General features: G+C 39.8%; 1 protein-coding gene and 1 long non-coding RNA gene across 4 annotated transcripts in view; both read right to left on the bottom strand.

Moving 5' to 3' along the window:
* Positions 1–12,483, bottom strand: part of LOC148679673 (uncharacterized) — a 140,816-nt gene that overhangs the window by 96,225 nt on the left and 32,108 nt on the right. The window lies entirely within an intron of this gene.
* Positions 1–12,483, bottom strand: part of rasef (RAS and EF-hand domain containing) — a 48,555-nt gene that overhangs the window by 17,023 nt on the left and 19,049 nt on the right. For all 3 annotated transcript variants that reach the window (XM_087265445.2, XM_087265447.2, XM_087265446.2), the window contains exons 5-13: positions 12,181–12,258; positions 11,733–11,848; positions 10,731–10,799; positions 8,280–8,361; positions 8,024–8,094; positions 6,089–6,353; positions 4,965–5,099; positions 2,017–2,164; positions 1,850–1,931 (exon numbers count right to left, since the gene is read on the bottom strand). In XM_087265445.2, the coding sequence (XP_087121571.1) occupies positions 1,850–1,931; positions 2,017–2,164; positions 4,965–5,099; positions 6,089–6,353; positions 8,024–8,094; positions 8,280–8,361; positions 10,731–10,799; positions 11,733–11,848; positions 12,181–12,258 (1,046 nt within the window). The remainder of the gene's footprint in view (positions 1–1,849; positions 1,932–2,016; positions 2,165–4,964; positions 5,100–6,088; positions 6,354–8,023; positions 8,095–8,279; positions 8,362–10,730; positions 10,800–11,732; positions 11,849–12,180; positions 12,259–12,483) is intronic.

Here is a 12,483-nt window from a genome sequence, read left to right as displayed (position 1 = left end):
TGTCTCATTTTGTGAGCCAACAGGGCCCTCTCCCCTGCTCTGCTGGCCACGCCCACTCCTGCCTGTTGCTTGCGGAGCTCCACGCCCATCGTGATGCAGTTTTGAAAAAATTCTGAGGTAGACCCATAGATATATACACTAGATAACGCATAGGGACCCTAAGCATGCGTCTATAGCGCCGCCACATTGGTACAGTGCTCCCAGGACAAATGTCATTCAACCGCACTAGTCAAGACAGTGTTATTACGTGAAGATGCGGGACTTTAGCGCTGTCTACGGGTGTAGAAACGAGCAAACAAAGAAAACAAAGCACAAAGGCAGAACATTTCATAGGTAATATTAAGTTTTTTTCTGTTTTTGTATGTTCTGAACTTTTGTGCTAATCAGGTAACGTTATTGATGATAACAGTCACTTACTGCATTCACCATACGGCAAAGCAGCTCCAACTCGCACTAAACACTCGGCTTATGCTAGTTTTGTTGAATAAAATCAGCAAACAATGCAAAAGAAATATGACAACGAGATGCTGCGCTGCCAGAAACTTGTATTATTGTCGGCTAACGTTAGTGGAAGAGTCGTTCGGGGGATTCATTCACAAACGAATCGCTCTCTCCGTCAGTATGAGAAGTGAAAGCAGAAGCGGAGCTGTGTTTCAGGACATGATTAGATCAAATTTAACAGGGAGGGTGGATAGCACATTTCTGTACACACAAACACAAGCTTTTTGTCAGGAATGCCCGTGCGGTCACTGATCCATCAATGTAGAAAAGTGATGTAAAATTATAATTTTCATAATTAAAAAAAAAGAAATTACATACTAACATCCAGGAAAACTCCCGATCACAGATATATGTGTATATGTGTATATCTCTGGCTTTGGATGGCCACAGTCCTCCACTTTACCTTGGTCCCGCATTCATTTCAAAGGAGCGCTACCCTGTAGCAAGATGGCGGCGCTATTGACGCATTCCGTCCAATAGACAACAACAGGCCAGGCGACATCTAGTGTATATATCTATGAGGTAGACCTGAACCGAAAGTGGGGGGTGTCATGGCCCTTTAAATGTGTGTGTTTTACTGTGCAAATTTACTGTGTAGGTTTTATTTTTTAGTCAGTTTGTTCGGAAATCGGAAACATTTTCACTTAATGGGAATTTTGGTGTAAGCGCAACTTGTTGGTCCATATTCATAAGATCATGAGTAATGAGCCCACACGGAATCTGCGCGCACAGAAATCCGCATATTTCCTCAGATTTTCAGCCTATTGAGTTTATTTATTTACTTGTGTAAATGTGTGTAAATTTATATTTATTCAATGAATGAATGAATGTTCCAGTCCTGTTATCAGATCTAATCAGTAGGCATCAAACCTCTCACAGAGTTACACAGGCAACTACTGGTGACTGTCTAGTGCCAAAGTGTAAGACCTCCTTTGGTCAATCTGTCTTCTCTGTAAAGGGAGCCAAACTGTGGACTGATTTACCTGTTAGCCTAAAATCAGAAAGTTAAATAAATATTTTTAGTAGTGTTTATACTGTTAAAACAATACAGCAGTGTTTGCACTAATAGTCTACTCTTAGTTTATTGGATCATGTTGCCTTTGCTTTTGCCTTCAGTAATGTTATGTAAAGAAATATACTGTTGTGTATATGTATTTATTATATTTACATTTTTACCAATCTTTTCAAGCCCCCTGTGGACAGGTGTTGAGAATTAGCAAGTTTGCTAAAACACTTAAACAAATGCATTTGGTTGTCCAGTGTAATTGTGATGTCCATGTCAAATAAATAAATAAATTATATATAAATAATAATAATAATAAATAATAAAATAATAAATCAAAATTACCTTTCCTGTCCAGCCGTGTCCCATAACTGCAGCACTGTTGGAACGCCATCCACAACCAGAGTTTTCATCTGGAAATCAACACCTATGGCAAACACACACACACAAATGACCGTCATTTAATCTCTGTGCCAGTTGGAGATTATCTTCAGGTGTTTTAAAAGTCTCACCCAGTGTGGCGCTGGTGTTGCCTTTGAACTCATTCTTACAGAGACGGAGAAGAAAGCTGGACTTTCCCACTGCAGCGTCTCCTGCCAGCACGATCCTGTAAGCCTTCTCAGATGGAGACTGAGACACGGCCAGCTCATCCTGCTCCCTCTGCACACACACAGCTCGGCTTTACACTCCAGTTTCAGCACTGCCATTTGTTTTTTCGGGATTGCGAATGGAGTGGGTCAGATTTAAAGTGGCCCTATTATGCCCATTTTTATAAGATGTAAAATAAGTCTCTGATGTCAGTGAAGTTTCAGCTCGAAATACCACACAAATTATGGTTTATATCTCTTTGAAGCTGCCCCCTTTTAGGCTTTGGTCCTAATTGTGCTGTTTTGGTGACTGTCGCTTTAAATGCAAATGAGATTGAGCCTTTTTTTAAAGGGGGTGGAGCTAAAAATATCAAAAGAAGTGGCTCAGAGGAAGGTTAACTATAGAGACTACAGAGTTTTTTGTGCATCCAAAAACTCCACATTTGTAAAGGCTCTTAAGGTCTTTGCACACTGAATTCCGAAATATTTGTTTGAGGGTTTTTTTTTTCTTCGTATTTCACATTTTTTCGTCTGCTAAATTCTCTTTTTATATGAATTTATCCACTGCGTTTTTTTATAAAGGGCCATATCATACACCCGGCGTAATAAGGCACAAGACGTGTTTGGCGCAATTTGTTGCTATTTTCAGACCAGCGCAACCCTAATTTTCACATTTTGCGCCATGTTTTTTAAATAGCACATCTATTTGCGGCACTTTGTGGAATCTTGGGCATGCCGGTCTAGGAAGGAGGTGTGTTAAGGCGCATTGTTGGTGCGTTGCTATTTTGAGGAACTTAAATAAACTGCGCCATTGACCAACTAAAAGCTGATCTAAAGTCTAGCGCAGAGTGCGTTAGTTATGTGCCTATGCAGCTCCAATTGTTTACACATTGCTTAATACCCACGGGATGTTCAGCAATACACAAATATTATGTTGGGGGCTTTTTTCAGTTTATTCATGACAATTTGTATATAATATTATATATTAATATTATTAGCAGTATTATTTATTATATGCATATTTCTATTTGCTTTCATCAAAGCAAGTTAAGATTTGTCCACCTGTTGGGTTTTGGAGACGTCTGCATCATCATATGGGGCATAAGAATAGTATGTGTGTTTGGATATAACTCAGTTTTTTGACCACACTTCGTTATTATTGTTTATTTATTTGTTTGCTATAAATTAAAACTGAATTTAGGAATAGTTTTGAAACAAATCTTTGCACTTAACAAATTAAATTGAATATGTATGTTAATGGATGTCTTTAGTGGAGTGAGTACGACACTGTTTTCTTATCCATGAAAGTAAAGGAGTAAAGTAAAGAGTAAAAGTAAAGAGGCTGAATGGAGGAGGCTCGTTCTTTATCCTTGTGCTGTAGATGATCTGTTTAACTGTTTTCTCACTAGTGAAGCATTCAGTGTTTCCACTTACATAGTCTGCCATGTTGTTAGCAAATCCGCTATGGCGTGACGCAACTGACTCTTAAAGGGAATGGCAGATGAGACTGGTTTAATGTACGCTATGCTCAAAACACACCAAGAACTCATTAAGAGAATAAGCACAACCCTGTTAGACCATGCACCAGGGCGCAAAGCGTTTTTTTTTCATCCTTAAAATAGCAAAAGTGGATTCAGACATGCCCTTAATGCTTTTGCGCCCTGCGCTTTAGACTTTGTGCCTAGATCATTAAAATAGAGCCCAAAGTGATCTGTGCTGGTCAAGTAACGGCATTCTGAATTTTGCCTTTCGCTTGTACGATGGCTCTGAACTGTCAAAACACCTCTCAAACGATTTTTTGGATGCGAACAACTAAAATGATCAAACCCGATTAAAACAAATTTTTTACAGACTAAAGTTTTGTCAGTATGATCGAATTTAATATTTAACATGTGAACTTTATTTATAAACTTATTTCTTGATTTGCTTATGACTGCTTGCAGCTGGTCCCTCATTATCCAATTTATGATTCACCAATCAGATGATTCCTAAGCCTCTATAAATACCCTAAGTTCCACATCATAGCCATCTTCGTTTTGAAGAATCCCCCCTTCCACCCCTACTCCTCCTCCTTCCCTAGATGGGTGGCACGGGGGCCCAGTGTTTAGCACTGTTGCCTCACAGCAAGAACGTCACTGGTTTTAGTCCTTACCAAGGCAGCTGATGTTTCTGTGTGGAGTTTACATGTTCTCCCCGGGCTCACGTGGGTTTACCCCGGGTTCCCCGGTTTCCTCCCACCGTCCAAAAACATCCAACTTAAGTTAATTGACTAATCCAAATCGGCACCATAGACATGCTCCTAGTAAGTAATTATCTTTAAGAGCAATCACTATCTGTTCATTAGCTACTACAGCAGGGGAGTTCTCGAGATCTACCTGAGCTCAAACTTCCCTCTCGCCTTGCAAACAGGAGGGAGCCCCCGGCTCGAGGATCTTATGAGCTCAGAGCTCTCTCCCGGGACAGCATGCCAAACAAGCTTGATAATCAATCATCAGCTAAGTGTGAACTCTTGAAGCGAAAATTATGGACGTAAAGAGATTCGGAGTTTGCAGTCTTTGGCTCATGCTTATGTCTTGGAAACTCCAATAGCGGATGGCTGCTTCTCACTCAGGGCTGTCTATGCTAATGAAGGAAATCATCACTAGTGGGCGGGGCTTTCCCCTCTGGTGACATGTACAAAGGTGGAATGTCAATCAAAGTGTTTCTGCAGACTGTGTTTATGAAGTGTGCTTATAAAAAAGTTAATTGTTCTCATTAGAGGCTGGCTATATTCACACACTGTTGCCACAAAGCGGTGTTAAACCCTGTATAAAAGTGATTTTTTTTCATAACAGATCCCCTTTAAGACACTTTTTGTCAGGTGAATCTCATACCTCTGTGAAAATAGCAGAAAGGCACTTCTTCCCTGAACCAGAAACGTCATCCGTCTGAACAGGCTTTGATGGCATCCAGCTCTGAACGGATTCGCTGTCCGACCCTGGCGCAGCCTCTTCTCGCATTTCCACAACCTGTGATCACACAAAAGTTATTAAATAACAGGAGACCAAATACATGCCTCAGCCTACATTTTTGTAATATGTAAAATACGTTGCTTCTGGGATATTTATTCACACGTTTCAGATGACAAATCCACTAGAGGGCGCTGTTTATATTGATGCAACTATTCATTCATTCATTCATTCATTTTCCTTCGGCTTTAGTCCCTATTTCAGATGTCACCACAGCAGAATGAATGGACTACTCCAGCATATGTGCAGCGGATGCCCTTCCAGCTGCAACCCAGTACTGCGAAACACCCATACATGCTTACATTCACCCACACACATACACTACGGCCGATTTTGTTTATTCAATTTACCTGTAGAGCATGTATTTGGAATGTGGGGGAAACCGGAGCAACTGGAGGAAACACACGCCAACACGAGGAGAACATGCCAACTCCACACAGAAACGCCAACCAGTGACCTTTTTGCTGTGAGGTGACAGTGCTAACTACTGAGCCACTGTGCTGCCTTTATGTGTACATGAAATATGTTATTTAGGGTACATTTGTTGCACGTTTCATAGGACTAGGCTAGTCGCATAGATCAACTAGACTAAGCCCTTCCCTAATCTCAACCAATGTTTTCAAAAGCAGATAAAAGTGCACTGTGACCACGTAGTTTTACCTTGATTTTACATTGCTCTCTTTGTTAAACCACACTTTATTAGACTCAAGGCCGAGTGCTCTGAAGCATGGGCATGGGTTTCCTTTGGGAGCTCTGGTCTTCCCCACAAATCCAAAGACATGCGCTATAGGTGAACTGGGTAAGCTTAATTGTCCCTAGTGTATGAATGGGATGTCCTGGTCCTCCAGGTTGGGGGTTGAGCGTTAGGCTAATGACCCACCTTGTAAAAATTCGATGTTATGAAACACCAACATGGTACAGCAAAATATCAACTTCAATATAAACAGCCCTTGGAGTAAGTAAGTATCACTTTAATGAGATCATCATACCTCAGTATCAGACGTGTCTCCAGACACTGTGGTGTTGCTGTCTTCTGCCTCCACAGGACTGGATGTTCTCTCATGCTCATAATCATATCCGATATTGGAGCGCAGGGTAGACATGCCGCTGTCCGGGAGACTGTCCTCCTCGCAGCTGCGTCTGCGCATCGGGTCACACAGAGCCAGAGCCAGAGAATCACAGCTCTGTCTGCGCATTCCCGCCATCAGCCGAAATTGATCGTAGTCTTCCTCATCCACACACGTGTTGCAGCACCTGCAGACATCACTCTTACTCAAAACTACATTCACAAAATGCACTGTAAATAGCCACTAGTTTAAAAGTGAGTAAACCTGCTGCCTCAAAAGCAATAAGCTGACTTTACTTAAAATAGTTGAATAAATCTGTTGTTTTTAAAGAGATTAGTTGACTTTACTTAAAATAAATGAGTAAACCTGTTGCTTTTAAAACGATTAATTTACTTTGCTTAAAATAGTTTCGTAAATTTGTTGCTTTTAAAATGATTAGTTGACTTTACTTAAAATAAATGAGTAAATCTGTTGCTTTAAAAGCGATTAGTTGACTTTACTTAAAGTAAATAAGTAAATCTGTTGCTTTTAAAGTGATTAGATGATTGTACTTAAAATAAATGAGTAATCTGTTGCTTTTAAAACGATGAGCTGACTTTACTTACAATAAATGAGTAAACATGTTGCTTTTAAAGCGATTGGTTAATTTGAAAATAAATGAGTAAATTTGTTGCTATTAAAAGGATTAGTTGAATTTACTCAACATAGGTAAGTAAATATGTTGCTTTTAAAAGGATTAAATGATTTGACTTAAAATAAATGAGTTTACTTAAAGTGAGTAAACCAGTTGCCTTCAAATTTAAAGCAGGTCGCACACCAGAAGCGCCGCTCGGCGCCGCGACACGGTGCGCACATGACAGTTTAAAGTATCGCACTCCAGACGCGCACATTCGAATGATATTTAACATGAAACTAATCAGATGGCGCTCTATGGTGCGGCTGAAAAATGAACTGCGTCTTGAGCCGTCGCCGGGCGCCGCCGACAGCCGCCGACTTGCGGCGCCGGTGTGTGTATCGATAGATACCTATGTTTAGAATTCTAAAATGCATGGCGCGGCGCGCCGCCGAGCGGCGCTTCTGGTGTGCGACCTGCTTAAGGCAACAAGTTTACTCACTTTTTTAAATAAAGCAAATTTACCTTAAGAACCCTGCTGAAAAATCCACCTTAAACCAGCCTAGGCTGATTGGCTGGTTTTAGCAGGTTGACCAGCCTGGCTTTAGAGGGGTTTTGGCCATTTCCCGGCTGGTTTCCAGCCATTTCCAGCCTGGTCTTAGCTGGTCAGGCTGGAATATGACCAGCTAATTCCAGCTTAAACCAGCTTGACCAGCCTGGTTTAAGCTGGGCATAGCTGGTTTTGGCTGGGTTCCAGCCTGGCTAGGCTGGTCAAGGTGGTTTTAGCTGGTCATCCCCCAACGTGACCAGCTAAGACCAGGTTGGAAATAGCTGGAAACCAGCCTGGAAATGGCCCAAACCCCTCTAAAACCAGCCTGGTCGACCAGATAAAACCAGCCAACCAGCCTAGGCTGGTTTAAGCTGTTTTTTTCAGTAGGGACTATTAATAAACAGCAAATAAGAAGTTTATTAAACTTAAAGTATTAGTTAATGATTTATTAGTAGCGAGAATTGTATACGTTTGGTATTTACTTGTAAAAGTATAACAAAACACTTTTGAACAAAGTCTTTGGTCATTTTTAAGTGAGATGCTAATGGTCTAATCCGTTCATCTATGCTAACCTAAGCTAAAAGTGCTCCCGCCAGACCCTGAGATCAGCTAAATGGATTAAATATGGTAAAACTCTGCTGTTTAACTCTAGGGGTGCTGTAAAATGTTCATTAACAGCAGTCACATGACTTACCGATCAAAATAAGAGTGGCAGACATTCTTTCTGGTGTTCACGTAAACTCCAGGTGAGAGTCCGCTAACACGCTGTGAGAGAAAAAATGTCAGGCCTGTCTTAATGGATACGCAGAAATGTATCACATGTTAACACAGCTAACAAGAAGCTTAATCCATGCCCCTTAAAGAACACACATAGACATCAAAGTATTCGCCTGATCAGCAAACATTGGTCTCAAAGAGCTTAATCCATTCACACTGCAGAAAGGTTTTACCTGAGTCTTGCTCTTGCTCTGACTGCTCTCCAGCGCCGTACGCAGACTGTCATTACTGTCGTGCAGCTTTCTGTTTGCTACCCTAGATATGGAGAAAAACATTTAAAAATCTATAACAGCAACAATCCAAAACTATCCACCTTATTCTGCACATCTTACATGCATTTTAAATTATTTGTTAAACTTTGGTTCTTGTGAAATTCCTCTGGGGTTTAAAATGGCAGTATTTACAGAATTAGCATTTTTGGGTGAAAAACCCTCAACAGGTGCTGTAGAGAACAGTGATACAATTATGTTCTAATTGTTTATGCTAATTTATAAACACAGGAATAAGATCAGAATGTCCATTTTGACCTTATTTGGAATGGTCATGAATATTAATGAGCTGTACTTATGATTTACGCCAACAGAAACCCCTATTTTTTCCTTAGGTGTGTTGTATAGTAGATGAAATATAACTAAATTATAATTAACAAAAGGGGCCTACAGGAATGTATTTCGAGTTGTATTTCGAGACTTTAATGTGTAAGAAAACAGAAGCAGGAATTAGTTTCAACCTTTGCATAAACAAATAAATTTAAAAAAGGGAACTGGCATCATTTAACTCAATGGAAATAACAGAAAGAGCTGAGTGATATGACACGATGCATAAACATGCCTTAAACTAATGCTTATATTCAGCGGTCTACATGTGTTTGTTGCCTCACTACAAACAGACGTGGCTAATTTGACAATATACACGTTAAAGTATTAAAAATACATTTAATCAGACCGTATGGCTTGTAGGGGTGGCGCTAAATAAATTCACAGTCCGTATGTGTTGTATTTTATGTTCTGAGGTGCTGTAAACAGAGGTATCCTGCGTCTCCAATTTTCAAAATAAGAGTCCTGTGTAGCCGGTAAGTTAAATATAAGCTTAGATAAACTTAAAAATAAGGGGTGAAATGATAATTGCTGTAAATTCATAGCGCAGCAGGCTTTAGTCTCCCTGCATCTCCCAATTTCAAAATAAGAGTCCCATATACATAGTAAGTTTAATATATGCTTAGATAAACTTAAAAATAAGAGGAAAATGATCATTGTAATCTCACTAGGAAACCTTTGTCCAATCAAACACAGGCTGTGTTTTGTTCCAATTGGCCTGATTTCTGACTGGGCTCCCTGCATCTCCTATTTTCAAAATAAGAGTCTCATATACATAGCAAGTTTAATATATGATTAGATAAACTTAAAAATAAGGGGGATATGATCAATGTTGTAATCTCGCTAGAAAACTTGTGTCCAATCAAACGCAGGCTGTGTTTTGTTCCCGTTGTTCTGATTTCTGACTAGGCGCATAGGGCTATAGTCTTCCTGTGTCTCCCATATTCAGAATTAGAGTCCCACATACATAGTTAATTGAATATAAGCTTAGCTATACTTAAAAATAAGAGGGGGGGGGGGGGTGATCATTGTTGTAATCTCTCTAGGAAATGTCAAATCAAAATCAAACACAGACTTCTGACTCAGGTTGACGCGGTGTTTGGTCTCACTGCATCTCCCATTTTCAAAATAAGAGTTAGGTACACAGTAAGTTAAATATAAGCTTAGATATACTTAAAAAATAAGGGGGGGGGGGGGTATCATTGTTGAAACATTATGGCCAATCAAATGCAGGCTGTTTTATTCCAGTTTTCCAGGTTTTTGATTAGGCGCACTGGGTTTTAGTCTCCCTATGCCTTCCATTTTCAAAATAAGAGTCCCATTGTTGTAATCTCACTAGGAAGCATTGTGTCCAATCAAGCCTGTGTTTTGTTCTAGTTGCCCTAACTTTTACAGAGGTGATAAATTCAAGGCATTCACATGAGAATGAGGTTACACATGACTCACTGTATGTCATTTCCCTGTACTAAGCTCTTATTATACAGCTATACCTAGGCCCAGCAGGCACACAACATTATAAGACGTTAACATTAGGTTAGATTTAAGTCATGACGTCAGGTGACCAAAATGCAATGTCTAGCCAGCTTCTAAGGACAACGTTATTTTGACGTCCAATAATGACTTAAAATTACGTTGATATTTGGTTGATTTTAGGTTGTGTTGGAAAGTGGCCAAAATAAAACGTCTAATAGATTCCATAGTGGTAACATCCACACAACAGCAAGGTGTAACATGATTAAACGTTAATATTTGGTTGTTTTCAGGTTGGACATTGACGACGGTGTGACGTTAGGTTCTCAACCCGATTTTCATTTCCAAACAACATCCAAAATCCAAAAATGTTCGGGTACAATGTCAACATGATGTCACATTGATGTCCTGTGCCTGCAGGCATGTATATTAAGGTTTTTATTAAATGGCACCTTTAAAGACAAAAGTAAAGGTATATTCAGCCTCAGAAGGCAAAGTTTCTGTCTGTGTTGTGTGATTTGCAGTGTTTTCATGTCGTGCTGTGTGTGTTGAACTCACTGAAGCATCTCGATCTGTCTCTCCAGGTTATCTCTCTCCTCAGAGAAGCACTTCATAAGAGCCTCGTCTCTGTACAAACACACACCAGAATGGATTTATACGTTGCTGGAATTCAAGGTAAACAATAACAAAAGAAATGATGAAGAGTGCACTTACATTATACACAGTAACAACTGCAGCAGTTGTCTTAAAGGGATAGTTCACTCAAAAAGTTATCTTTACTTGAGTGGTATAACAGTTACTTTTTACTGTTAAACACAAAAGAAGATATTTTGAAAAATGCTGAAAACCTGTAACCATAAACTTCCATACTAGGAAAAACAAAATACTATTGAAGTCAATGGTTACAGGTTTTCAGCTTTCTTCAAAAATTTTTCAAAGAAAGAAACTCATAAAGGTTTGAACAAGTAAAGGGTGGGTAAATAATGCCAGAATTAAAATATTTTGGTGAACTATCCCTTTCTGTTTCAATACAGTTCAGGTCTGGTTGTTCAAAATGACTTTCGTGGATTTAACTTAATGTAGTCAAATATTTGGACTACATGGCAACCCAAATATTTTACACTGTTACTCTTATTATACTATTGCTATGCCACTGATGTTCACACACACACACATACACACACACACACACACACACACACAAACACACTGTTGTGTAGTTACTATGTAACAAAGTTCAGACATTCCTGCGCAGCGTGACGTGTAACACCAGGATATCCTGCTCTCATGACATCACACTGCAAACAGCCACAAAACCTGTTTTTACAGCCACTCACAGCCATCATATGGGAAACGAGAGTCTTTTTTCATTGTTGACATTTATCTATCTCTTCAGGAGTGTGAGAGTGAGTCAGAAGAGATAGTCTGAGTTATCTCACGACACATATTTGATGGACTTCTAAAAAATTCCTGGTTTGAAGATCCAAATCTAAAGGGCCTATTATAGATTGATCATTAACTAAGTTGACTCGCGCAGTGACACACTCACACACACTGTACCGTTCACAGTTGATGCTCTGGTCTGTCAGATCACTCTTCAGAGAGTCCAGCTCGCTTTGCAAGAACGCAACATTAGTGTGGGACTCCAACAGCTCCTGCTTCAGCTTCTGGTTTTGCTGAAATAAAGATGTAAAACAAAATGACACACATTATATAATTTCGCCAATAATACGACAGTATTTGTCTATACTGGAGCTGCGCAGTGGGTAGCACGTTCGCTTCACAGCAAGAAGGTTGCTGGTTCGAGCATCGGCTGGGTCAGTTGGCGTTTCTGTGTGGAGTTTGCATGTTCTACCCGTGTTGGCGTGGGTTTCCTCCGGGTGCTTCAGTTTCCCCCACAGTCCAAAAACATGTAGTACAGGTAAATTGGGTAGGCTATTGTCCCTAGTGTGTGAGTGTGAATGAGTGTGTGTGGATGGTTCCTATTGAAGTACTGTAGAAGCCATACCAGCATGAGCTCGTTGTTCTGCCGTTTAAGTGCCGATGTTTCCTCTTTCAGGCTCACGCTCCTGTTCTGGTTCTCCATCTAAAATAAAAAACAAACAAACTAATAAAATATAATATACATTTAATAAAATATGCTGCTTATATACACTGCAGGAAATAGTTTGTTCTTACACAGTGTTCTTGTCTTATTTTTCTGTATAAATATCTACACCTTCTTAAACCACTACAAATGTTCTTCAGAAGAATTCTGTACCTAAAACTATACAAAAAAAATAAGATTTGTTTTCTGTCGGCTGCAAATACA

This window comes from Danio rerio, chromosome 8, assembly GCF_052040795.2.
Source record: "Danio rerio strain M-AB ecotype USA chromosome 8, GRCz13ab, whole genome shotgun sequence".
Lineage (NCBI taxonomy): Eukaryota > Metazoa > Chordata > Actinopteri > Cypriniformes > Danionidae > Danio > Danio rerio.
This window is presented reverse-complemented; position numbering and strand designations above follow the sequence as displayed.